This window comes from Eriocheir sinensis, chromosome 8, assembly GCF_024679095.1.
Source record: "Eriocheir sinensis breed Jianghai 21 chromosome 8, ASM2467909v1, whole genome shotgun sequence".
NCBI lineage: Eukaryota > Metazoa > Arthropoda > Malacostraca > Decapoda > Varunidae > Eriocheir > Eriocheir sinensis.
In genome coordinates this window covers 15,861,943-15,888,942 of record NC_066516.1, presented here as the reverse complement: position 1 = coordinate 15,888,942, position 27,000 = coordinate 15,861,943, and the positions used below count along the sequence as shown (strand labels likewise).

The following is a 27,000-nucleotide window of genomic DNA, read 5'->3' as shown; positions in this document are numbered from 1 at the left end:
CCCCATCTCCCCTCTCTATCTATACCTTCTCCCCTCTCTCCCTCTTCTTCAACCCCTTTTCCCCCTTCCAATTTATTCTCCCTCCTTACTCTCCCTTCTACCATCACCATTTTCCCCTCTCTCCCTCTTCTTCTATCCCTTTTCCCTTCCTTACTCGTTCTGCATCCTTTTCTCCCCTCCACCTTCATCTCTCCCTCTTTCTCTCTCTTCAATTAATCCCTTTTCCCCTCCCTATCCGTTCTACCACCTCGTCTCCCTACTTTATACACCTTCCCCTCTTTCTCTCTCTCTCTTCTTCTACACCCCGTACATCCCCACCAGTCCCCCCCCCCCCCCCCCACCCGTGCACCTGAGCCGGTAACACTGTAGTAAATCACGATAATAGAACAACTTGCGGCCCATAACTCAGAAGCAACACGAGGCGGAAACGATAACTCACGACTCTGTGCTGATGTACCAAGGAATCAATTTCACCGCCTCTGCCAGTTTTCAGCAAGAGTGATGAAAGAAGTTCCTGCTCTCTCTCTCTCTCTCTCTCTCTCTCTCTCTCTCTCTCTCTCTCTCTCTCTCTCTCTCTCTCTCTCTCTCGTGCTTGATTCCTTGTTTGCTCCATTTTTTCTTGCTTTTTTACTGTTTTCTTCCTGTCTTCTTTCCTTGTTTACGTGATTCCTCTTGTTTTCTTCTTTACTTGCTTGACTTATGGAGTTCTTGCTTGTTTGCTTATTATTCTATGCGTTTAGTTGCTTATTAATACATTCGCTTGCTGTGTGAGGTCAACTTGTAATCAGTTATAATAGATGCGAAGGAATCATGGTATGGGAAACAGCAAACAAGTGTTCTCATGTAAATAAAATAAAAAAAACACGTGATAAACTAATAAATGAATATATAAGAAAACAAATAAGTAATCTTTTTGTGTATCTTTTCCTTTACATTCTTCCTTTTTTCCTTCTTTTTACTGCAGTTGTGTCCGATTGGTTGACGATTTCATTTCCATACCTTTTACATAAGTCAGTTTCCCTTCCATCTTCCCCTCGTCTCTCTCTCTCTCTCTCTCTCTCTCTCTCTCTCTCTCTCTCTCTCTCTCTCTCTCTCTCTCTCTCTCTCTCTCTCTCTCTCTCTCTCACACACCCTTTTCCGTGTTCATCGTGGGCTTCATTCATCCCTCTCTCCCTCTAATCCCGGTCTATCCTTCCGTCCATCAATCTCCTTCGCGGCGCCCCATCCTCCGCGCGTCAGCCCTTCAAGCCTTTTCTTCTGTCCCGCCTCGTAGTCCCTTCATCCCTCCTAATCACGCACCCATCCATCTCTCTCTCTCTCTCTCTCTCTCTCTCTCTCTCTCTCTCTCTCTCTCTCTGCCCCACCTCCTCCCTCAGAAAGAAGGGAGAGGAGGGGGTAGGACTAGTAAGGAGGGGAAGAAGTGGTTGTATGAAAAGGGGGGAGGGGAAGGAGGGTCGTCAGGGAGGGGAAGAAGGAGTAGAAGAAGAGGGAGAGAAGAGTGGAGGTGTAGGTGGAAGGGAGAGGATTGGAAGAAAGGATAGGAAGGGGAAGAAATATTAGTAGGAGAGGGAGAGAGGGGAGGAGGTGTAGGAGGAATGGAGAGGAGGGAGGAAGAATGCTCTCTCTCTCTCTCTCTCTCTCTCTCTCTCTCTCTCTCTCTCTCTCTCTCTCTCTCTCTCTCTCTCTCTCTCTCTCTCTCTCTCTCTCTCTCTCTCTCTCTCTCTCTCATGATGATATTTTTTTTTTTTTTTCAGTCTGTATTCTGCATGACATTTTCCTCCCTCGCGGCTGATGTCTGTTTCGTGTTGATCTGTCTTTCTTGTCTTTCTTTATTCTCGCCAATTTGCTTTTTCCTTGTCAGAGTTCTCCCCTCCAATCTGCCCGCCAGCCAACATTACGTTCTTCTTATTTGGCGGAGTCTTCATCAAATTACATAAACCGATATTGGCGTTGTTCTATTCTCTCTCTCTCTCTCTCTCTCTCTCTCTCTCTCTCTCTCTCTCTCTCTCTCTCTCTCTCTCTCTCTCTCCTTTGTGTTTGCAGGATGATTTTCCTTCCCTCCTTCTCTCCTCCCCTCCTCCTCGTGCCTTCCTCAACGATGGATTCTTTCTCTCCCTCCTCCTTGATTTTCCCTTACCCATCATCTCCCTTTCCTTACATCATCTTCCTTTCTCTCCCTTTCTTTCGTGTTTTTATCCTTTCTTCGTCTCTCACGTTTCTACTTGCCTAAATTTTTGCTTCCCTTTCTTCATTTTCCTGCCTCTTCCCTTTTTTTCTTTTTCTCCTTTCCCCTCCTCCCCTCACTTTCTTCCCTCGTATGTTATCACTCTTTCTTCTTCTGTTTCCTCATTCAGTCCCTCACCTTCCTTTCTCTCACTCTCACCATCCTTCAGGCAACCCCAGACATGTTTTCTCTTTCTTTTCCCTCCCTCTTTTTGATCCCATCTCACACACCTCTTCCCCTTTCTTTCTTTCTCCCCTCCCTTCCGTCTTCCCTTCCTCCCTCCCGCAGACACGCCTTAGTTCAGAAGTCGCCTTGGTCCCCGTTATGGCCGGCCCGCCGTCCCAGAACGGGCTGGTGACGGTAATTCTTGTCATACGCCAGATTATACCCCGCGACACCGCCAGAAATATCACCTGCGGAGGATACAAGGCGGATTACGAGACGAGCCAATAACAGGTGTTGAGGCGTCACTTATCACCTGACCGCGAATTCTCGATCACATCTTGGCGCCCCTCTGTCACCGGTCTGTCTGTCTGTCTCTCTCTCTCTCTCTCTCTCTCTCTCTCTCTCTCTCTCTCTCTCTCTCTCTCTCTGAAGTCAGGTGTTTGCAGGGTGTCAGGTGTGTGTGTGAGAGTGAGGAGACTGCTTGCTTGCTTGTTATACCTGTGTCTTGAGCAGGTGAGTGGACAGAATTAAGCGTGGCGTTGTTAGGTGTAGATAATGGCGTTGGTGCTACTCTGTTGTTGGTGTTGGTGGTGTTGATGGTACTTGGTGGTTGGTGGATGGGTGGGCGGCTGCTTGGTTGATTGATGGTGGTAAGTTGCTTGGTTAGTTAGTTGGTGTTGGTGCTGGTGCTGGTGATAAACTGCTTCTGGAGTTGGTGTTGCTGGCGTTGATATGGTGTTAATCCTGGGGTTATAACATTGGCACTGCTGGTGTTGATGTTGTCCTCCTGTTGATGTTGATGATGCTGGGGTCGATGTCTTGTTGATGTTGGGGATATAACGCTATTGCTGTACCGTGCTGCTGGTTAGATCTTATCCTCCTGCTGGTGTTGGGTGTTGGTGCAGGTGTTGGAGGCGACGGTGGTATTGGTGTTGCTGGTTGGGGAGGCGATGGTGGTATTGGTGTTGGTGCCGGTGCAGGAGGCGATGGTGGTATTGGTGTTGGTGCGTGCTGCTGGTGCTGATGGCGCGCGGGTGTTGATGCTGATCGAGTATTCACAAGCTGATCTGTGTTTGTTCACTAGATTGGGCGGGAGGCTCAGGCTGAAAAAAGACTCGGCGGCTCGTGATTACTGGCCTAATTGTTCCTGGTTTGGGTGATGGACGTTTTATTGCGACAGTCCCTGCGGTGCTGTGTCCCCGAATTCAACAGCTGATGGAATGCTTTTAGCCTTTCATTGACCGGGTTAAAGTCCCCCTATTGTCTCGGGGCGCGGTGAATGCGGCACTCGGCCCAACCTGACAGCAGGGATGAGGGTCACTCTGCTGCCGCTGCCGCTACTCCCCTTCCCTGCCTCCCCTCTCCCTCCCGCTGGGCCCTCCTGCTGGGGTCTGCTAGGGGCTGGGAAGGGCTAGGGCGTTTGTGTGTGTGCGTTTGTATGTGTGTGTGTGTGTGTGGCCAAAACAATATTGATGCATCGCTGGCCACAAACGAGAATGAATCCAAAACGTCATGTGCATATAATACTCATGGTGTATAAATATGCATAGTCTTTTTAGCGGGGAGGATGGGAGAAGAGAGGGAGCAAGGGAGTGTTCATGCTAACTTGTCTCCCTTTTTTCTTTCTCTATTTTCCCAGTTTCACTCTTATAACCACATTTTTTTCTTTCCGTCTCACACTGACCGTTCTGCTGTTATTTTTTTTCATTTGCATGTCGTAAAATTATTCTTTCTCATGCTAATTTGTTTTCTCTTTTTTCCTCCGCTACTTTTTTCATCCTTTTTGGAATTTTCATCTCCACATTTTTTCTCCCGCCTCACACTGACCGGTTTTTGTTTTTTTTTCATTTGAGTATCGCAAATTTAGCCTGTCTCTCTTGTTTCGCTTCTTTCCTCCGCTACTTTTTTCCACATTTTTTGCTATTCTCTAACACACACACGCACACACACACACACGCACGCACTCCCTCACCCCGACACGCCATGCACCTGCAGCAAACCCTAAAGTGGACATGAGTGTGAGTGGTAGGACAAGTGTGAGTGTGAGGGTGAGTGAGGCATGATGCGTCCACAGGCAGAAGAAAAAAAAAAGAGGAAGAGGCAAGGACGGAGGGACGGAGAGGGCAAGGGAGGGTGGGCGAGGGTAAGGGAAGCAGTGAGGGTAGGAGAGGGTTAGGGAGGGAGGGAGGGAGAAGGGAAGGGTGGGGGTGAGGGTAGAGGGCGAGGGCAAGGAAGTACGGGAGGGAGGGAGAGAGGCTGAGAAGTGAGTGCGTGTTGGTTTGAGTGGATGGGCGAAGCGACAAAAAAAGCAGACGACCATCTCTCTCTCTCTCTCTCTCTCTCTCTCTCTCTCTCTCTCTCTCTCTCTCTCTCTCTCTCGCCGGAGTATAAGTGAGGTGCTGTGTCGCCCGGTAATGTTTGTCAGCAGCGGTCACCTTAACGCCGCGGAAGGGACGCCTCGCTGACATCGTGGCGTGAAACAGACACAGACACAGACGGAAAGCCACATCGAAGCGCCATACCTCTCCCTTTGGCCTCTGTCTCTCTCCCTCTCTCTTTCTCTCGTCTCCTTCTTCCTCCTTCCTCCTTCCTCCTCCCTCCCACCGCCTGTCTCCTCTTTTCTTTTCCCTCTGTATATGTGTCTGCCTTATTAACTACCTTCCTCCCTTTTCTCCGTCTATTAGTGTCTCCTTTCTGATTTTATTCGCCCTCTCTCCACTTTTAGACTTAAATACATATACATATCAATTGCCTCTCTACATTTCCTCATTTTTTTAATTTTTCATATCTATCTTTGTGAGTTTTTTTTTTTTCTTGTCTTCTATGATCATTATTACGTGTAAGAAACTGTTATTCCTCTGTGATGTAGACAAAGAGTGACATGACGATCAAGTTTTCAGTATGTCTTATAAAGATCGTACGTTGATGAGCCCCCTACCGTGATACACGCCTATTGTGCTGTCTGTTAGAACAATGTAACTCATCTGTCGGTCGGTAAACGTCGCAGGCATCCATTATACGTGTGCAGGTCAACACGGGAAAGTGTGTAGGATGTTTGCCTTTATGAATGACTTGCATGTCCTGACACACTGATACCAAGAACTACAACAACGGCATTCATATCCCTGTGTATAAGTATCATATGAGTGGACTATAAAATCACCTTAACCTTGAAATAATTATAAATACACCTATACAATGCATTTATGTGTGTAGACAGTTATCATAAATTAAGTCCACGAAAACTTAATCTTATATAAATGACCTACACCCGACAATATACAACTATACAACACACCTCCGATACATCAAATAAATACCAGTAAATAAATACAGTAAATACAAAACTATAATATATACAATACAATACAATACAATACAATACAAATTATGCAACACTTATACACCTGTGCAACATTATCACCAAGGCAGAGTCCACGATCCCATTAACCTTTCATAAGCGACACATCCACCTCAGCACACATCGGATACAGTGAGTGAATGCCATACAACCCTTAAACACCCCGGCAGCTTTATCACAGGCACAGTCCTCCTACCCTTCACCCCTTAATAAATGACACACGCTCCCCGACACGCCCTCACCAACGCCCTCACCCCGCCCCTCGCCTCGCCGCCCCCCAATGACGCCCTGTCTCTCTGTCCCCGCAGTTGGTGGTGTCGTCCAGCGGTGGCAGCGCCGTAGGGAGCCCTTGTGAGCCCCGGGAACCGCCCCCCCTCCCTGGTAAGTGGCCTCCTCATTCATCTCCTCCTCCAACTCCTACTGCCTCGTCCTCCTCCTCTTCCTCCTCGTCCTAGTGCTTTCTGTCCTCCATATCCTCTTCCTCCTCCTCCTCCTCCTTTCCAGTTAGTCAGATGTCTTCTTTTAGTCATGGTCTTTTTGTGTGTGTTAAAATACATTATTCCCATTCTCTTTCATTTTAATATCAGTATTTTCCTCTATCTGTTTTTCTACTTTCTTAAATTTGATCTCATTCTTTTGACTCCTCCTATTGCTTCTCTTCTCTTCGTCACCGTTGTTGTTGATTTTCCTCCTCCTCCTCCTCCTCCTCCTCTTTATCCCCCTTCACTCCACTCCACTTCACTCCTCCTCTTCCTACACTCCGTCCTTTGATCATGAGTCGTGGTATTGATCTGTGAAGAATTCTTTATTGAGCTCGGTGTTGATTTAGTAGTTTCTGTGATCCTGGTGATTACTCATTTCTTTTGTGCCTTATTTATTACGCTCCTCTATTATTTGTCCTGCTATCTGGCCTTGTGTGCCGTCTATTAATTTTATATCCGTTACTTACACTTGACTCTACTTTATCTTCGTTTGTTCTCCATTGCTCTTCGTTTATCGCCTCTTGCTGTCGTGTTTCATATTGTCACGTACTGTCGACTTGGGACGCTTGCCTAACACCTTTACTACTCCTTACTTGTTTTGGTAATTTAATAGATTGGTTGTTTATCGTTCTTACTACCTTGATTACGCTGTTTATCTTTTTTTTTTTTTTCACTTATCTTGCACCCGTTGTTTTCTCTCTACCTCTGTTTCTCATTTCCGTTCGATACATCTTCTATATTTACACTGATTACTTTGTTTACCTGGCTCGCACCTGCTCTTCTATTTACCTGCAATACCTATTTAGTGTGCACTATATTCGCTATTTCATTTGTTTGCATTTTTCTTTACCTGTACAGATTTATTTACCCTGTTGCTCATCACTGAAATATCTCCTGCTTTGTCCGCATCACTTACTGTGTTGACATAACGCACACACGTTCCTTTGTTCCGTGTTTCTTCCTTCTTGAGTTATCTTTTTTCCATATTTGCCAACCAGTCACACTTTTTTTCATCTCGTTCAAGTTGATATCCTTATTTACCTGGCTAACACCTTTCCTCTTCTTTAATACACTATCTATTTACTTTGTTCTTTGCTTACTATTACTGTCTCTAACTTGCATATACTGTTTTCATTACCTACTAGTGCTTTTTACCTTTGACTGTTTATTTACGTCTATTTTTTCTACTGGATATATTGTTTACTATTCTGCCTTATATATATATTGATTATTTTGTTCACCTGACTAACACCTGTGCCTCTGTTTACCTGTACAGGAGGGATGGGCGTGGGCGGGTACGACCTGATGACATACCAACGCCTCGCCAGCGCCCTCTACGCCCACCCGCCCCACGCCACACTCGACCCAGCCACGCCCACCTCCATCCCGCCCACCACGCCCACCACTCTCCTGGCGGCCCACGACCCTCTCCTGCATGTAAGTTGACGCCGCCCCGCCACTACTATCAGCGACACTCGATGCTACGGCGCGAAACACAAGCTGGGTGCCATAAAGGAAGGCGCCATACTTTCTCTCGTACTTTTTCTTCTCATTTTTCTCCGTCTGTCTGTGTGTGTCTGTGTGTTTGTATTTTTGTTAGTCTGCCTCTTTGGTTTCTTCTTTCCTTCTCCCTCTTTCTCTCGTTTTACTTGAGATACTTGTTTTTCTTAATTGTTTTTAGGCATGCTTTCTTTGATCTCTCTCTCTCTCTCTCTCTCTCTCTCTCTCTCTCTCTCTCTCTCTCTCTCTCTCTCTCTCTCTCTCTCTCTCTCTCTCTCTCTCTCTCTCGACATCAAGCCAACATTCTCTCTTGGCCCTGTATCCTTTCTACTGCCACGCCCCCCAGCGCCATTTTACCTTACTACCGTCCTTCCTTTCACCATCCTGCCACTCCTATGCCCCGCCATCTTGCCATCATAGTCATCGGTAGTACCTCCTATCCACCGACCATTAGCAGGGCCATCTCGCATATTTAGAAACATTCAGTGCTGGCATCCCTCTTCTGGGGTCCTCCTATCATTCCACAATCCTTACACAATCGTTCTAAATTGTCCCCTCGTTAGCCCAACCCTCTCTTATTAAACACAGCATCTAATTCCATCGTATACCATCTCAAGCCACCCTCAATCATTCCACAAAATCCTGTTATCCTACTATCCCAGCACCCTCCCACTACTACCCTCGGCAGGTCAGTACACGCCCATTTATCCTCTCTGGTGCAATCCTATGCAATCCTCCAACAATCCTATCCCGTGTAATCCTGCCTTCCCGATACCCCTCACAGCCGTGCCCCGTCGTCATCTCATACCCAGCATCATATCACCGCTACCATCCTCCTCTCTTACCTCCCCACCCGGCCCTTTCCTATGTAATCCTACAATCCTGATTTCAAGTTCCCCCTCTACAGGCCTGACATCTCACCATCCCACCATCCGCCATCACCATCGTTCAGTAACTATACCCATACTGGCTGACTGCCTGGATGGGAATAAAATCGAGATAGCTGGTTCAGTATTTTTGTGACTGGACTTATTTCTAACAGACTGGCGGATTACATGACTGAAGGGCTGACTGGCTGCTTTTTTATTTATTTATTTGCTAACTTTGTGATAGTCTGGTTGGCTGACTGCCTGGATGGGAATAAAATCTAGATAGCTGGTTTAGTATTTTTGAGAATGGACTTATTTCTAACAAACTGGCGGATTACATGACTGAAGGGCTGACTGGTTGTTGTTTTTTATTTGCTAACTTTGTGATAGGCTGGTTGGCTGACTGGCTGGGTATGTATCAGTCACTCTCTGCGTTGCACTCCTCTGCAATCCTACAACCCGTGCACAATCCTCAATCCTACAACCCCTGCACAATCTTCAATCCTACAACCCGTGCACAATCCTCAATCCTACAACCCGTGCACAGTCCTCAATCCTACAACCCGTGCACAATCCTCAATCCTACAACCCGTGCACAATCCTCAATCCTACAACCCGTGCACAATCCTCAGTCCTACAACCCGTGCACAATCCTCAATCCTACAACCCGTGCACAATCCTCAATCCTACAACCCGTGCACAATCCTCAGTCCTACAACCGTGCACAATCCTCAATCCTACAACCGTGCACAATCCTCAATCCTACAACCCGTGCACAATCATCAATCCTACAACCCGTGCACCATCCTCAATCCTACAACCCGTGCACAATCTTCAATCCTACAACCCGTGCACCATCCTCAATCCTGCAACCGGTGCACAATCATCAATCCTACAACCCGTGCACAATCCTCAATCCTACAACCTGTGCACAATCATCAATCCTACAACCCGTGCACCATCCTCAATCCTACAACCCGTGCACAATCTTCAATCCTACAACCCGTGCACAATCCTCAATCCTACAACCCGTGCACAATCCTCAATCCTACAACCCGTGCACAATCTTCAATCCTACAACCCGTGCACAATCATCAATCCTACAACCCGTGCACAATCTTCAATCCTACAACCCGTGCACAATCCTCAATCCTACAACCCCTGCACAATCTTCAATCCTACAACCCCTGCACAATCCTCAATCCTACAACCCGTGCACCATCCTCAATCCTACAACCCCTGCACAATCTTCAATCCTACAACCCGTGCACAATCATCAATCCTACAACCCGTGCACAATCCTCAATCCTACAACCCGTGCACAATCTTCAATCCTACAACCCGTGCACAATCCTCAATCCTACAACCCGTGCACCATCCTCAATCCTACAACCCCTGCAGAATCCTCAATCCTACAACCCGTGCACAATCATCAATCCTACAACCCCTGCACAATCCTCAATCCTACAACCCGTGCACAATCATCAATCCTACAACCCCTGCACAATCATCAATCCTACAACCTGTGCACAATCATCAATCCTACAACCCGTGCACAATCCTCAATCCTACAACCCGTGCACAATCTTCAATCCTACAACCCGTGCACAATCCTCAATCCTACAACCCGTGCACCATCCTCAATCCTACAACCCCTGCAGAATCCTCAATCCTACAACCCGTGCACAATCATCAATCCTACAACCCCTGCACAATCCTCAATCCTACAACCCGTGCACAATCATCAATCCTACAACCCCTGCACAATCCTCAATCCTACAACCCGTGCACAATCATCAATCCTACAACCCCTGCACAATCATCAATCCTACAACCCGTGCACAATCATCAATCCTACAACCCGTGCACAATCATCAATCCTACAACCCCTGCAGAATCCTCAATCCTACAACCCGTGCACAATCATCAATCCTACAACCCCTGCACAATCCTCAATCCTACAACCCGTGCACAATCATCAATCCTACAACCCCTGCACAATCCTCAATCCTACAACCCGTGCACAATCATCAATCCTACAACCCCTGCACAATCATCAATCCTACAACCCGTGCACAATCATCAATCCTACAACCCGTGCACAATCATCAATCCTACAACCCCTGCACAATCCTCAATCCTACAACCCGTGCACAATCCTCTCACTTTCCCATCGCATCACCCCAGCTTCCCCATCCTTCAGTACCCGCCTTCATACCCGTACCCTTCCCGGCGCCATCCTGCCCCCTAGAATAGTCGGCTTGCGTGGCGGCGGTGGCGGGATCGAGGGCGGAGGTTCAGGGGGGGAGGGTTCTGATCGGCCTTGCCACCCGACACCCCTGTGGTCCCCTGTGGTCGCCTCGCTGTCTATTTTTTTCCTCTCTTCTCTGCGTTCTTGGTATCGTCGTAACATTCTCACTGATTGGCTACACGTGTTGATTTTTGTTTTTAGGGTGATTTATTCTTTTTTCTTTTACTTTTTCAATTTGTTTTTTCATTTACTTTTACTTTTTCTTCTTCTTCCTCTTTTCTTCTTTTTCGTTTTCTTATTTTCTTTTTTTTTTGTGTGTGTGTGTGTGTGTTTTTAAATCACTCTTCAAGTAACAGTCGTACACCTTTTATTTATCTTATTTTTTTCATTTATATCTGTTGATGGTCGGATGAAGATCATTTTGCTTTGTTATGTTGCAGGAATAAAGTTCTTGGGCTTTAAATTTACGTTGTAAGTGAGTTTGCTGTGACAGGCAGACAGCTTCGTCAAAGCGTCAAACAATGATCAATAGTTGGTTTATTTCTTAGCAACATAATAGCCCATACGACCACAGGAAGGGATATGTAGAAATGAGACACAGGCTGAGGTTTGGTCGTGCCTGTACACGCACCTGCCTGATCAGGTGAGTCCGGACTGACTTCCCAAGGGTTCGGGGGTTGGTATGGGGACAGCGCGTCAGGTCAGCTACGTGCGAGACGCAGGCGTGCAATAATATGGAATTCTCATAAAGTGGTCATTAGGAAATTAGGCAATATTTTCCTAATGCTCTTCTAGAATACACAAGTGTACTTAACTCTATTATAACTTTAGATTTTGTTCGTCCCATGCATGTTATCGAAACCTTTTAGGTAATCTTTTTTTTTTTCACTGTACAACAAAAGAAAGAAAGCTGCGGTCACAGCGACTCCTTTCCTTCCTGTTTCCTCCTTCCCCTCGTATATCCCCATCCCCATCTTTACCCTCTTCTCCTTTCTACATTCTCTTTCCTCTCCACGTCGCCACCCCCATCCTTCCCTCTCACCCTCCCCTCATACAAACTAAACACCTCTGGAGTAGGCGACACGCAATATTGTGTCAAATGATCATGAAATCGAGGCCACTACATCAATGATTTCCCTCACCCTCCTTCACTTTCCACACACGAATCCCTGACATCTTTTCATCGCTTTCCTTATCATATTTTTCTTCCCACTGTCAACCTCTTCCTTCTACTTAATGCCTCCTTCCGCACCCCGCCCTTCCTTCACCACTCCCTTCACCATATGTCGTGGCTTCTATCCACAGTCCCATTTCCTTATCGATCACCTGCGTCATTGTTACGTCACTCAGCACAACCTTGATACACTCACACCTGGAGGGCCTTATTACCTGACCACTGGCTCCACACCTTGTCTTTACCTAAGCACTGTTTCCACTTTCCCTCTCATACCTGTTTCATGGTCTTGTTTGTTTCCCGGTATTGTTTAACACAGATATAAAAGTTTAACATTTTACTGATTCTAAACACAAACCGCATGTATAGATTTGGCTGCATTGATGAAATTATTGACTTTCTATCATTCAAACATTTTCATTTACACTTACAGTACAATAACCATCATCGCAGCGCAAGTTATAAAGCCACACACACACACACACACACACACACACACACACACACACGACGACCATTCATCTAATGTTACGCCGTTCAAGTTTCTCTCCAGCTCACAAATTATGGCAGTGTGTGTGTGTGTGTTAATGACTCGTAACCCCTGGTGGCTTTTGTCTCGCCTCTCAGCTACAAAAAAACTCACACAAAACACACAGCTGCCAAACACGAGGTTGACGCAATGTTTTTCTCGCGCCGTTTTGTAAGAATAGCGTTTGTGTGTAAGCATTCACGGGACACTCAAGTCATTGCATGTACGAAAGTATGCAGCGAAAAGTTACAATAAGTATAAGTAGGAGTAGTAGTAGCAGTAGTAGTAGTGGTAGTAGTAGTAGTAGTAGTAGTAGTATAGTAGAAGTCGTAGTAGTTATTCATTTTAAAGACACTACTTCAAATAGAGATTAATTAAAGCATATTTACTTTAACCATCACTTCTTCTTTTTTATTTTACAACGTGAAGCATAAAAGAAACTTAAAACAGATACCATTCACATCTTTTACCATCATCTTCGTCCTCATCTTCCGACTTCTCTTTCCCCTTTCCCTAATCCGCCAACTTTCCCCTCACAAGATATTCTCTCCCTCCATCTCCTTTTTCTATTCCCCTTATCAGCCGACCTTCCCTTCACTAGACAGATACACAGATAGAATACCCTCACACCCAATCCACACCCAATCCACGTCCCTGCATCTATCCCTCAGCCATGCTCCGTCCCATTGTTTTAACCTTAATTATAGACGGACAGACAGACTACACCTACACCCAACCCACGCCTAACCTACTCCTCACTTCTACCCCTCCATCACCATCCGTCACCCTTTTCCACCTATGCACTCAGACCCATCAGAGGGAACACCATTATAAAGAGACAGACCACCCGGGCTCAGAAGGTGACGTGAAGAGGGAAGGAGAAGGGGAAGGAGGAAAAAAGAGAGGGAGAGCAGGTGACACGAGAGGCCAAGTGAGGCGTGAGGTCAGAGGTCAGAAGGCTCTTTGGGAGGTCAGAAGGGGAGGGAACTGTTACCAAAACGGAGGGAACCTGAAGACTAAGACGTAACATAAGGGTGCCCTCCTCCTCCTCTTCCCCCTTCTCCTCCTTCCTCCTCTTCCCCTTCCTCCTCTTTTCCTTCACCACAGCCTCCTGTTTCTGCTCCCACGTGCGAGGGTGTCAGGTCTTCTTCCCCTCTCCTCCTCCTCCTCCTCCTCCTCCTCCTCCTTCATGTCGGGCCACGTCCCTCATCAGCCTTTTCCTCTTCCATCTCTTCACCCTATTTCAACCTCGTTTTGACTTTTCCTTTCTTCCTCCTCCCCCTCCTCTTCCTCCTCCTCCTCCTCCTCTTCTTCCCCATCTTCTTCCTCGTATCAGTAGTAAGAAGGAGAGACGAACATAAGAGAAAAAGTAGAACGCTAATTAAGAAAGAGAGAAATATGGCTGAAGAAAAAGAGGAAAAAGGTGGAGGGAGAGATGGAGGGAAGTGTGGATGGGAGGAGGCCACCGCTAAGCTCTCAAATGTCGAGAGAAGTGAGGGGAGGAGGAGGAAGAGGAGGAGGAGGAAAATAGAGGAGATGAAGAGGACTGAGGGGCGAGTAAGTGAGGCGGGCTGAAGAGGAAGTGATGGACGGGAAGGACTTGAGTGAGGGGAGGAGGGAGGGGAAGGAGGGTGAGGGAGGGGAAGGAGGGTAAGGGGAAAAGGTAAATGTATAAGGAAGGGGAAAAATAAAGGAAAGATAAACAAAATAGCAATACGAGGGAAGGGATAAGAGGAGAGTTAATAGATAAAAAAAAAATCCACATTGAGCAGTAGAATAAGGAAGAGGAGAAGGATGAGTGCAAGAAGTGGAAAGTTAATAGATAGATAAATAGATAGATAGATAGATAAATAGATAGACCGATTGATAGTTTGTGTGTGTGTATGTGTGTGTGTGTGTGTGTGTGTGTGTGTGTGTGTGTGTGTGTGTGTGTGTGTGTGTGTGTGTGTGTGTGTGTGTGTGTGTGTGTGTGTGTGTACCTGGCCTCGGCGTCACGACCAGGTGTGTCATCCATCAGGTCAGGTCACGGTTACTTAATGTTGGGTGCGTTGAGGCGAAATAAACAAGTGTGGTTGCTTGCTTTCCTCTCTCTCTCTCTCTCTCTCTCTCTCTCTCTCTCTCTCTCTCTCTCTCTCTCTCTCTCTCTCTCTCTCTCTCATGGATACGAGTAAGGAGGGATGGAGGCAGGAGAGAGAAGAGAAATATTCGTTGGCACTTAGTCTCTTCTCTTTAGCAAGTACTCATCGATATGCAATAGGAGAAAAGCGAAGAGGAAGGAAGGCAAAGGTGTAGGGAAAGGGAAAATAAAGCTTACAGGGGCATAGAGAAATTGACCTCCGTATTTATCTCTTCTGTCGTAAAGTTGGAAATCAGAAAGAAGGAAACGAAGGTGGGAAACAAAACGGTGAATGGAAAATACTGGAAAAAAATAATGAATAAAAATTAAGGTATTAAAATAAAGCTTACTGTATTTGTTTACCTTTCAAAGAAGCAACGAGAGGGACGGAAGGAAAGGAGGGTTAGGGGGGAGGGGGGAGAGCGGAAGGAAAGAGGGGATGGGAGAGAGGATGTGAGTTTGTTCATGCCTGAATCATGCAAACTCATGACACTATGCGTGGCTCATGTATCATGGACCCCACACTTCCTCCTCTCCCACCTCTTCCTCTCTCACCCCCCCTCTCCCTCTCCTTCAACGCACCTCCCTCTCCCTCTCCTCCAACGCACCTCCCTCCCCACCTCCCCCTCGTCCACTGTAACACGTGTCGTAGGCTTGTTCATGCATTGGGCTTTTCTTTCATTCATGGCGGAGGCACGATGCGTCTGTTCTTATTAACGTTACCTGTTCGCGCACGCAGGTGAGAGCGGGGAGGCATTTCTTACGGAGAGTTGCTGCCTTCTTTTTTTTTCTCTCTTTTTTCCTTCTCCTCTTTGCCTGCTCTGCTATAGTTCATTCTGCATCGCTTTTTACTGTTTGAAAGGTTGCTTGTCACTGTTGTTTATGTGCAGGCATTGATGGTTTCGCTGCCGCTGTTCTTGGTGTCATGGGATGAGTTTTCCTTGTTCAACTCTTTGTCTTTCTCTGTTTTATCACCGGAGCGTGTTAGGTGGGTTCTTTTTGTCATTTGTTCTCATGCAACTTAATATAAAATACGGTGCTATTATTTAGAACACGTAACTGTCTTCCTCCATCTTAGTTTTCTATATTGTTTTCTGGTTTTCTATTCTTTCTCTCTTTCTTTCTCTTTTTTATTTTATTTATTCCTTTCTTTCTTTTTTTCCTACTTCCACTTTTTTCTGCCTTTCTGTCTTCCTCCCTCTTTGTATTATTTACTTAATCACATCATCCTTCTTTCGTTACGCTTTCAGCCCCTGCCACCTGTCTTCTTAAGTATTATCTAGCTACGTACATCCTCACCTGAAGACACACTTCCTCTTCCTTCCCTCCCTTTATAGTACCCAAGAGATAATGGCCTTCACACTTAATTCTTCAAAGTAAGCCTCGCATTTATAAAGGGACTCGTATTCAGGAACCAACTACCACCCTCACACCGACACCGTCTTCTTTTCACTTAAATCTTTACCACCCTCACTCAGTCTCCCCCGTCAACCATACCTCCTCCTCACCTATCAATACAGGGTCTAATTAAACCTTAAATCTACCTACAATCGACAACTGTGCAAACTAAATTGTTTTAAAACCGCAGAGAAAGAACGAACGACACACACACACACACACACACACACACACACACACACACACACACACACACACACCTATTCCACACAACGCACTCCATTATACCATTTCCGGCGGCGTCGTTGTGTCTGCGACCGCGGCCCATAAGTTCCAATAACGCGGCGAGACCCGAGAACCCTCCCTGGCTGCCTCCTTCCTCATAATGCGCGCCGTCTTCCCTAACTCTTCTAAACAGCTCAGAATAGGTCTAAATGGCTCCAAATAGCCCGGAATCGCCTCCTCCTCCTTACCTCTCCCCTCCCTCCCTCTTCTTTTCCTTCTCCTTCCTCCCCCTTCTCCTCTACCTCCTCCTCTCCCCTTCCCAAGAGCTCCGCAAGAAGGGTGTGAAATCGGAGCACATTTTTCAGCTCACTCGTCGACTTAACACGCGGCCGAGACCATCCCCTGTTGCCAGTTAGAGTCGCCGTCCATATCCCCGCCTGCGACTGTGGCTTTGTCTCAAGTATTCGCCTGTTTCGGCTGTTGCTTTTGCCTCTTCTAGCTCTAAAATTTTCCTTTTTTTTTTGCATATTTTTGTCTTTGTTTTCATATTTTCAGTCTTTTGATTTTTGCCTTGTTAGCTCTGTTGTTTTCACACATTTATTTTTCATCTTGTAGTATTTGTTTTTTGTTTGTTTTCTTGGCTAGGGTTTCTTTTAAGATTTCTCCATCGCGTTTTTTTTTCTTTCTTTTTCTTTTCTTTTCTCACGCGTGCTTAACTCTTAACCGCTGAGTGCTATAACTTACTACCCCCCATCATTCTCTCTCTCTCTTTTTCTCTCTCTCTCTCTCTCTCTCTCTCTCTCTCTCTCTCTCTCTCTCTCTCTCTCTCTCTCTCTCTCTCTCTCTCTCTCTGTCACAGAAAAAAAAACAAGATACATTTACCGCAGCTTAGAACAACAATCACAAAGAGAGAGAGAGAGAGAGAGAGAGAGAGAGAGAGAGAGAGAGGGGGGGGGGGGGTGATGACAAGTCGCCGCCGGTGGTTACATAGCTCGCCACCCCCGGCTTAGTGACACTGTTTGGCACTAGGGAAGAAATACGGCACCCAACACCACATACGCTACCCTCGCTCTCTCTCTCTCTCTCTCTCTCTCTCTCTCTCTCTCTGAACAGTCGTAATTCTGTCGTGTCAATTTCCTAAAGAGAAGGATTATTTAATGAACTTTTTTTTTCTCAACTTCTTTATCTTTTTATGTTCATGAAATTCTCTCTCTCTCTCTCTCTCTCTCTCTCTCTCTCTCTCTCTCTCTCTCTCTCTCTCTCTCTCTCTCTCTCTCTCTCATCCTTTTCACGCTTTTTTTCCTTGCTTTGTTTTATCCATTTTTTTTCTTTCTATCTTGGACGTGGAAAGTCAGCCAAGATGAAAATAATAAATAAAAAAAAACATAAGGAAAACCAAGAGAGGAAGAAAGAATAGAAGAAATGAAAAGGAATGGCATATGTGATTGTGGAAAAAGAGAAAGAAAAAATGCAGTGCCGTGAAGGTCGAAGTCAGACACTGCAACACACACATCACTGAAACACACACACACATACACACACACACACTGCCTCTATCCACCAAGTTATATACACCAAGAAAAACTACATATACATACAAAAACATACACACAAAGATACAAGGTTAGGGAAATGAAGATGTGGGAGTAAAGAGAGAGAAAGGAGCAAAGTAGATGAAAAAAAGTCAGGAGGAGGAAGAGGAAGAAGAAGAAGAGGAGGAGGTGGGTGTTGGGAAGTGTGTGTGTGTGTGTGTGTGTGTGTGTGTGTGTGTGTGTAAGTACCCAACACCACTTAAATCTAAAATCAAAGCGTTGCGTCTCTCTCTCTCTCTCTCTCTCTCTCTCTCTCTCTCTCTCTCTCTCTCTCTCTCTCTCTCTCTCTCTCTCTCTCTCTCTCTCTCTCTCTCTCTCTCTCTCTCTCTCTCTCTCTCTCTCTCAAAATCCCTCCCCGTCCCTCCCCCATAGCAAGAACCCCGATACACCGATCCCCTGCCCCCCCTCCCCCTTTCTTTCCCAGTCCCCGTCCCTCGATGCTTCGGTATTAACTCTATTAGATCCCCTCAAATTGAATCGGAGTCATTAAAATCCACTTTACTTGCCCTCTTCGGCGTCAAGGGGCAACGGATAAAGGCGAGAGAGAGAGAGAGAGAGAGAGAGAGAGAGAGAGAGAGAGAGAGAGAGAGAGAGAGAGAGAGAGAGAGAGAGAGAGAGAGAGAGAGAGAGAGAGAGAGAGAGATTGTTTACAGAGCACCGGGAGTAAAAAGTTGTAATGGTGCCAGACAGTGAGTTTTATGATCCCATGGACGCTTGTTAGAGAGAGAGAGAGAGAGAGAGAGAGAGAGAGAGTCGCAGTGGGGGTCTGTCCCTCTCTGCGTTGGAATCTAAAGGAAAGAGGGAAAGGGAAAAGGAGGGGGAAGAAGGGAAGGAGGAAGTTGGCGTGGGAGTAGGAAAGGATGGGGGTTAAGTGGGAGAGCAGGAAGAAAAATGCTAAGAAAAGAGATATTAGCATGGGAAAATAGCAGAGAACAATATGAATTTTAGTAAGAAGCCGCCGCACGAGATTATATTTTGTCTAGCGAAGTGCGTGATGTAGGAGAGGAAGGGAAAGAAGGAAAACCAGTGGGGATTGTTATGTTAAAGAGAATAGCTGGAAGAGAGTAAGAAGAGGGGACCCGTGAGTTGGAGGAGGTGGGGGATATAACATTGGTAGTGGGAGAATATGATATGATGGACTGATAAAGAAGGAATAAAACACATCATACAAGAGTAACAGTTCACCTTGGTTTATGCATCTCTGGTGTGAATAAAACAAGTGTGAATCGAGTTTCGTATGTAGTGCGTCCATTCACAATATATGAAGACAGAGTTATTCATGAAGATATTCCAAACACTAATAGATGCGACTGAATTCTCTCCCGTGTTGTGCGAGTGTAAAGGAGGAGGAGGTTCGAGGAGGAGGAAGAATGGGATAGGCTGGAAAGGGATGGTACAGAATAAGGTAATAAGAAATATGTATGAGGGTGAAAAAGAGAACAGGGAGGAGCAAAATACGATGAAGGTGAGGAGGTGAAGGAGGAACAAAGGGTTGGGTAGCTGGACCGTAGATGAAGAAAAAATACAGTTTGACCTGGAAAATATCAGTACAACAATAAGAATAACAACAACAAAATGATGATGGTAAGGAAGCAACCTATCAAACAAATTCTATCTCCAATTCTTCTTCCTTCTCCATCTCCACTTCCCTCTCCACTTTCGCCTCCACTTTCATCTCCACCTTTGCCTTCTCTTTCATCCTCTCCACCTCCCTCCTCATTCACACCTCTTCACCCCTGCCCACCATTACCATCCCTCCCACCCCTTGGAAACTGTCTTTAAAACACGATCATCTAAATTCCAAAATAACATAAACTGGAGGAAAACATCTTCAGCCGAGACACCGAAACCTTTTAAAACTTCACGCGGCAAGATTGGTCCCGTAAATCCTGAGGCGGCGAGGCGAGGCGCATTCGACTGTCGACAAGTTACGTCCCTCAACACCCAGCCGGCCAGCCAGTGAGCCTTTCCCTTCGGATCTGTGTCTGTGTGTGTCTGTGTATGGCTGTTGCCTTTCCCTTTGCTTCACTGTCACTCCGCTGTGCCTCTATCCCTTCCTTTTGTTCATCTATCCTTTATATTCTCTTTACCTTTTTCTTTACCATCACTCCACTGTGCCTCTGTATAATCACCTTTGTTCATATATCGTTTCCTACCAGTACGCTAGCCATGTCCTCTTGTTTCGTGTATGTGTCTTTCTGTACTCTTTCCTTTTTCCTTACTGTGACCAACTTCTTTGTTTCTGTACGTTTACTATTTCCCTTCAGCCATCCAGTCAACGTGTGTCTGTCCCTTTGTCTGAGCCCGTTTGTTATGTTTACTCGTTTCGTTGCTTATTCTTGTCCTCACTCACCCCTTAACCTGTTCGTAGCTGTACCCTTTCTGTCACGGATTTCCCACTGTTATGCACCTTAGTCTCAATCTACCTGCTTCCGTATATTTACCGGTCATTTTCTTCTACCTAACCTGTCCACATCTACCCACCCGTCATTCTTACCCTGGCCATAACTTGTCCCTCTTACCATTAACCTTCCATCACCTCACACTCTCCCTGTTCCTGTCTATCAACCCCAGCAATCCTCACCATTCTTTCTCCCTTGCCTGCTCCCTCACCTTATCCCCACTGCACCTTGTCCCTTTCACTCAGTCCTACCGCTCCCCTCACCCTGTGCCCCATTTGTCCCCTCTCATTACCCTTTGCTCCCTCTTTTGTCGTCAGTCTCTTGTTCACCTGTACACCGTCACCTTTTCACCTGCATCTCACCTGCTACACCTTATTATTTACACCTCAACCTTCGCCCGTAATTTCTGACCCTGCAAGTTACTTTTATCTCTTGTTATTGTCACTCGTTTTCTTTCTTCTTTTCCTTTCCTTCCTTTCTTGTGTCTGGTTATTACTTTCTTTAACATAACACACACACACACACACACACACACACACACACACACACACACACACACACACACACACACACCTCCCTCATCACCCTCCCCCCCTAACACATACACACAAACCCACTTCATACAACTCCGACACCTCTTTCCCTTGACCTAAACACACTCAGTCTCACCTTTCCTCCTCCTCCTCCTCCTCCTCCTCCTCACCCACCCACCAGTCCATCTTTTCTTCCCCCTTTTCAAACCCATGTCAGCACCACCACTAACCACCACCACCACCACACCCACACCCACACCCACTCCCCCATACTCATCACACAACAACATACCACCCTCATTCCTCCCATATCTTCCCTTCCCCTACATGCACGCACTCCTCATATATCAGCACGCCAGCCATTGTGGGTCGCCCGCTGTTCCTCTTCCTCATTTTCCAGACCTGAGGGTGTTGTGTTGTTCGCTGTTCGCGGGCTAACTAACATGATCTTGGTGTTCAGTGGTGGTTGTGGTGGCGGTGGTAGTGAACGAGGAAGAGGAGTAAGGAATGAAAGGAATGAAGAGGGAAGGGAAGAGAAAGGAAAAGGAGGAGCAACTAATAGGAATATAAGGAAATAAGAAACGATGTTAATATAAAAAAGAGTATGCATATAAATGAAACCAAGGCAATGTGTGAATGAAATGGAGGAGTAAGGGATGGAAGGAATGTAAGGGAGGGAATGGGAGAGAAGAAATAAAGAGGGGGAATAAACTGTAGAGAAGATAGATTAGTAAGAAATTGGACTTAAAAAATGTGTGCTAATAAACAAAACTAAGGCAATGTGTGTGAAATATAATGAACTGATTTTTTTAAGTAGAATGCGAAAACAGAAGAAGAGGAGGACGCATAAAATGGGGAAAAGGGCAAAAATAAAAGGAAGAAAGAAAGTGGGCCAATTGATAAGCAAAAAGGAGCAGGAGAGAGAGAGAGAGAGAGAGAGAGAGAGAGAGCCAGGAGGTCGAAATAGGCGGTGAAGGGACGAGGGCGAGAAGAAAAGTATAGAAATGGTTAAGAGAGAGAGAGAAGCGAAGAAAGGAGAGGGGGTATGAGGGAAGATGAGGGTGGGGGGAGGGGGTAAAGGGTGCCACGAGAGCCGGAGTGCCAGTAGGGGATGCGAGGGTGGCGTTGTTGGCATTCCTTTCAGCCTTGTTAGCCCCCGAAGGTGATAAGTTGTCAGGCGAGGAGGGGGAAGAGGAGGAGAAGGAGGGGGAGGAGGAGAAGGAGGGGCAGGGGTAGGAGGAGGAGGAGAAGGAGGGGGAGAAAGAGAAGGAAAAACGAAAAGAAAATGAAACAGGAGATAATGATGATGATGATGATGGTAACAGATAAAAAGATATGTAAACAGACTATCAAATTTAAAAACAGACAGACAGATGGAAATATATAAACAACCAAATGGAAAAAAGAAAGAAAACAGATAAAACACGTAGCAGAGAGAGAGAGAGAGAGAGAGAGAGAGATGGTGTACTCTTACATTTTTACGGCCCAATAATGTGTCTCATCGCATCTTTATTGTTCGAGTATATACTTTGTTATGACGTTCCTGAGCCCTCGTGTGTGTGTGTGTGTGTGTGTGTGTGTGTGTGTGTGTGTGTGTGTGTGTGTGTGTGTGTGTGTGTGTGTGTGTGTGTGTGTGTGTGTGTGTGTGTTTTACTTTATCAGCGAAACAACTTATTATTTTTGTTTATCCTAGTTTCATTCTCGAAGTAGTAGTAGTAGTAGTAGTGGTAGTAGTAATAGTAGTAGTAGTAGTAGTAGTAGTAGTAGTAGTAGTAGTAGTAGTAGTAGAAAAACCCGCAGTATTAGCATATTAAAACAGAAAAAAACGACCACTAAGTCAACTTTCTCCTCAGCTAACCGCCACAAAAGCTCATCTTACAACACCCCCTTTTTATCAACACAAACTTCACTTCATACACGGAAACATCATTAAGTCCTCCTCTTTTCTCTTTTTTTTTTCATCTCTGTCTCAACTCCCTGACAATCACCTCTTGTTTCGTTACTCTCTCTCTCTCTCTCTCTCTCTCTCTCTCTCTCTCTCTCTCTCTCTCTCTCTCTCTCTCTCTCTCTCTTTAAGCAACTCACCTATAGGAAATCATGAGGAATTTGTGTTATCCCTCATTAACCGCCTCTATCAGTGTGTGTGTGTGTGTGTGTGTGTGTGTGTGTGTGTGTGTGTGTGTGCCAGTGATCGTAAAGGAAGGCAGCCGAGAGTGACAGATCGTAACCCGCGCTGCCAAGACGCGATGACTGATAGCCGACAGTGTTTCTTGTAGCGCGCGTCACGCCACACCACACCTGTCAGTGCGTCATACTTGTCACTTGGCTCATTCCTCAGACTGACAACGCAACAAAAACAACAATAACTACAACCACTCCTCACCCCCCCCCCACACCAATACTATTGTTGGCGCTCTCCCTCCTCCTCCTCCTCCTCCTCCTCCGACACCCATTATCAACATGTGCACCACCATCACCTCCATTTCCACTACAAAAGGTCCATGATGTGTATATTTTATGTTCGCGTCTGACGTATGGTCATGTTACCCCCGAGAATGCACGCCTTGCTTGTGTGTGAATGTGAGTGTGTGGGAGTGTGTGCGTGTGTGTGTCTGTGTGTGACTTGAATAGCCCCCCCTCCCCCCGAATGTGTATGTTACGAGTATTGGCAGCAAAAGACTCGACTGGGCCATGAATAAGGAAATAAGATCGTGTTTACAAGGAAAGATCGCAAGGAAAGGTTGGTAAATATTAAAGAGAAAATACTGGCTTACACTTCTTATCTCGGGTAAAAGTATTCTCTGTAGTATATACTTTCGTGGATTCCTTCATTTTTTTATTTTTCATTATTCTATTCTGACTCTTATTTTGTTATCGTTTCTACTACTACTACTACTACTACTACTACTACTGCTATTACTACTACTACCGCGTCTCAGTTCCTTGAATAAAAAATAAGCTCACAATTTAAGGCTTCTCTGTTATTTCGTCCGCATTTCTTAACCTGCCTTGAACTGAGTCAGAGAACACCCACTTCCTGTGTACTAAGAGAGGTGAGTTCATCTATTCTACGCACTGCTACATTTTACAACCACCCCATTCATCCCTCCCACATCACTATATTCCCCTCTACCATCCACACTTATTACTTCCTTATAATACACCCCACAGCCCATCCACACATCCCACCCTCCCACAATAACCCAAGTAACGAAACAAAGCTGTCAGACAACTCCCACGACTTCGCTTCGTTTAACGTCTCACTTCCCCGCCGCCCCAGCCCCGTCACGGCCCACACCGTCGCCCCGTCGCCGCCGCCCCGCCAGGCGACACCCGCGGCCTCAGTAGTGTCCTGTGTCTCGGCGTGATCCCGGACAGACCCTCTACTTAAGGCGGTGTTGTGTGTCCGTCACGAAATAGGAAGTCCCTCTGTGTGTCGCCATCCCGGCTCTGAGACACACACACGCGAGCACACACACACACACACACACACACACACACACACACACACACACACACACACACACACATTTGGCTTAACAGGTGTATTAAATCGAAGTTAGTTGAGGTTTTTGTTCACATATTTTTTTAAGGTTAGAGATAAATGAGACAAAACAAAAGACAAAATTGAAGTGACTCATGCAAAGTGCTGAAGGGTCGTTACCTGACGCTTCCCTTACCTGCCAGCACACCACACCTGTTCGCTTGCCCTACGCCCTTACCTATCATTACCAGTTCACCTGCTTCACCTCTCCACCATTCTCTCTCTCTCTCTCTCTCTCTCTCTCTCTCTCTCTCTCTCTCTCTCTCTCTCTCTCTCTCTCTCTCTCTCATATTTTCACGTGTAACAATAACAATAAACACACACACGTGAAGCCTGACGCAAATTATGAATCACCAAACGAACTCTTGACGGAACAAAGGAAGGGAATGTTTTGTCTCCGGAAAACAATCACATAAAACGAGGAAAATGGACGTAACAAAACGCGGGATTAGAGACAGACAAAAACACGAAGCAAAATTATGGACCTTCCCCTCTGCAATCGCTTTTATGTCGTCGGTCAGTCAATTGAGAGGAAGAAAAAAATAACTTACATGGCCACACACACACACACACACACACACACACACACACACACACACACACACACACACACACACACAAGCCTCCCTTTGTTCACCCTTCCCCCTTTACCTTTGTCTTTCCTATGTCTTGCTTTTTTTCCTAACTTCACCTTTCCTTTCCCTTCACCTTTACTCCCCCACCCCTCTTTTTTTTTTTTGCCCTCTTCTTGCTCTCCCTTCATCCTCCGTAAACTCCCATTCATTCTTTTTTCTTTGTATTTTCATAACACTTACTCTATCTTATCTCTCCCTCTTCCTCTCCTTGTTTTCTCTCTCCCATTGTACCTTTCCCATTATTCTGCTTTTCTCTCTTGCATCTATTAATAATCGTCTCTTTTCCCTTACTCTCTTACCCCTTCAACTCCATACTAGAAGCGAAATTGACCTATCTTTTGGCCACTCATCTATGGTCTCTTTTATATGGGCAGTGATTAGCGGTCTTTTTAATCTCCTTCATTTTTGCCCTTGAGGTGCTTCCTATACACTGTAAAATAAGAGTTGATAGAGAAGAATCCTTGATCTTGATGTCCTTTTTCCTTTCCTTTTCCTTCAGTAACTTGTATATTTTTGTCTTCGCCTAAATGTTATCTTCAGTGTTCTGTCTTCGGTAGTGAGACAAAAATAAGAGAGTTCCTTTTTTTAGGGCACGTGCATGTAAGGTATTTTTTTCCTTCGCTCTGATTGTTCTAGTGGTGTTAGCGGTGGTGATGGTGGTGGGTGTTAGTGGTGGTGGTGGTGAAAGAGGTGGAAGTGGTGGTGGTGGTGCCGGTGGTGGAATTTGTGGTGGTAAAAAACTTAGTGGAGGTGGTGGTGATGGTAGTGACGGTGATGGTGTTAATGGAAAAGAAGATGGTGGTGGCAGTGGTGGTGGTGGTGGTAATGGTGGTGGTGGTGGTGTTACTCATGCTTCGCAAATAACGTCGCAAATACAGGATTCAGGATTGATCCGTGAGAGGGAAGGATCGCAGGACACGTGTAATATTGCTCCTCCCGCGCCTACCATAAAGAAGACGGGGGGAGAGGGGGGGGGCGGGAGAGAAAAGGGAAGGGAAAGAGGGGAGATAAATAGGGAAATTGATATCATGTTAGGGAGTGAGGGAGAGATAAGAGAGGAGGAGGAAAAGAGAAAGAGAAGGAAGGAAGGAAGGAAGGAAGGAAGGAAGGAAGGAAGGAGAGAGAGAGAGAGAGAGAGAGAGAGAGTATAAACAACGGATGACACACGGGTTTTGAGCGCAGGGAGGTAAAACTAATGAGGTCATAAATAAGAACAGATATAACGGAACAAAGATAATGGACGCGGGAAGCAGAACCACGAAACTGACTATTCATACGCACGTCAAACTAATACCACCACCAAAGACACGATGATTAATGATGTACGAACAAAAAAATATACATACACAAAAAGTCATAATGTTATACTCAAAGAGGAATCGTATCCTTGAAATACATATTTTTTATAACAAAGGAGACAGCTCAAGGGCACAAAAAAAGGAAACAATAATAAAAAAAAGCCCGCAACTCGCTGCTCCTAAAAAGAATCCAAGGAGGTGGCCGAAAGAGGGGTCAATTTCGGGAGGAGAGGTGTCCTGATACCCTTCTACTATAGTGCGCAGGGAGAGAAGAGAAGAACTGCAGTAGATAATGATTCTTGGTAAACTTAACTAATTGAAGCGTACCTGTGCATCCCAACCTTGGCGAATTCATAACGTGAAGGTATAAGAATAAAAACTAGCATGTCACAATGAACGTAAACAGTAAACAAAAGATATTACAAGGTGGTTCAATATTTCATGACAACACAGATCGTGGTTACAAAAAAATATATAAGGGACCTCCTATATTGAGAGTAACGCTTCAAATATAAAAAAAAAAAAGCTTGAGAGAAATATATTAAAAGAAAAGAGAGAGAGAGAGAGAAGCCGACATGCAGTAAGAGCAACACACGTTTGAGGTATTGTACAGTATTGCAACTCACCCTCTCTCTCTCTCTCTCTCTCTCTCTCTCTCTCTCTCTCTCTCTCTCTCTCTCTCTCACCGCTACCTATGTCCTG

The 27,000-nt window shown here is 45.7% G+C and overlaps 1 protein-coding gene across 2 annotated transcripts in view; it reads left to right on the top strand.

Moving 5' to 3' along the window:
- Positions 1-27,000, top strand: part of LOC126995599 (putative iroquois-class homeodomain protein irx-1) — a 156,297-nt gene that overhangs the window by 87,981 nt on the left and 41,316 nt on the right. For both annotated transcript variants that reach the window (XM_050855295.1, XM_050855296.1), the window contains exons 2-3: positions 6,059-6,131; positions 7,509-7,669. In XM_050855295.1, coding sequence (XP_050711252.1) covers positions 6,059-6,131; positions 7,509-7,669 — 234 coding nt within the window. The remainder of the gene's footprint in view (positions 1-6,058; positions 6,132-7,508; positions 7,670-27,000) is intronic.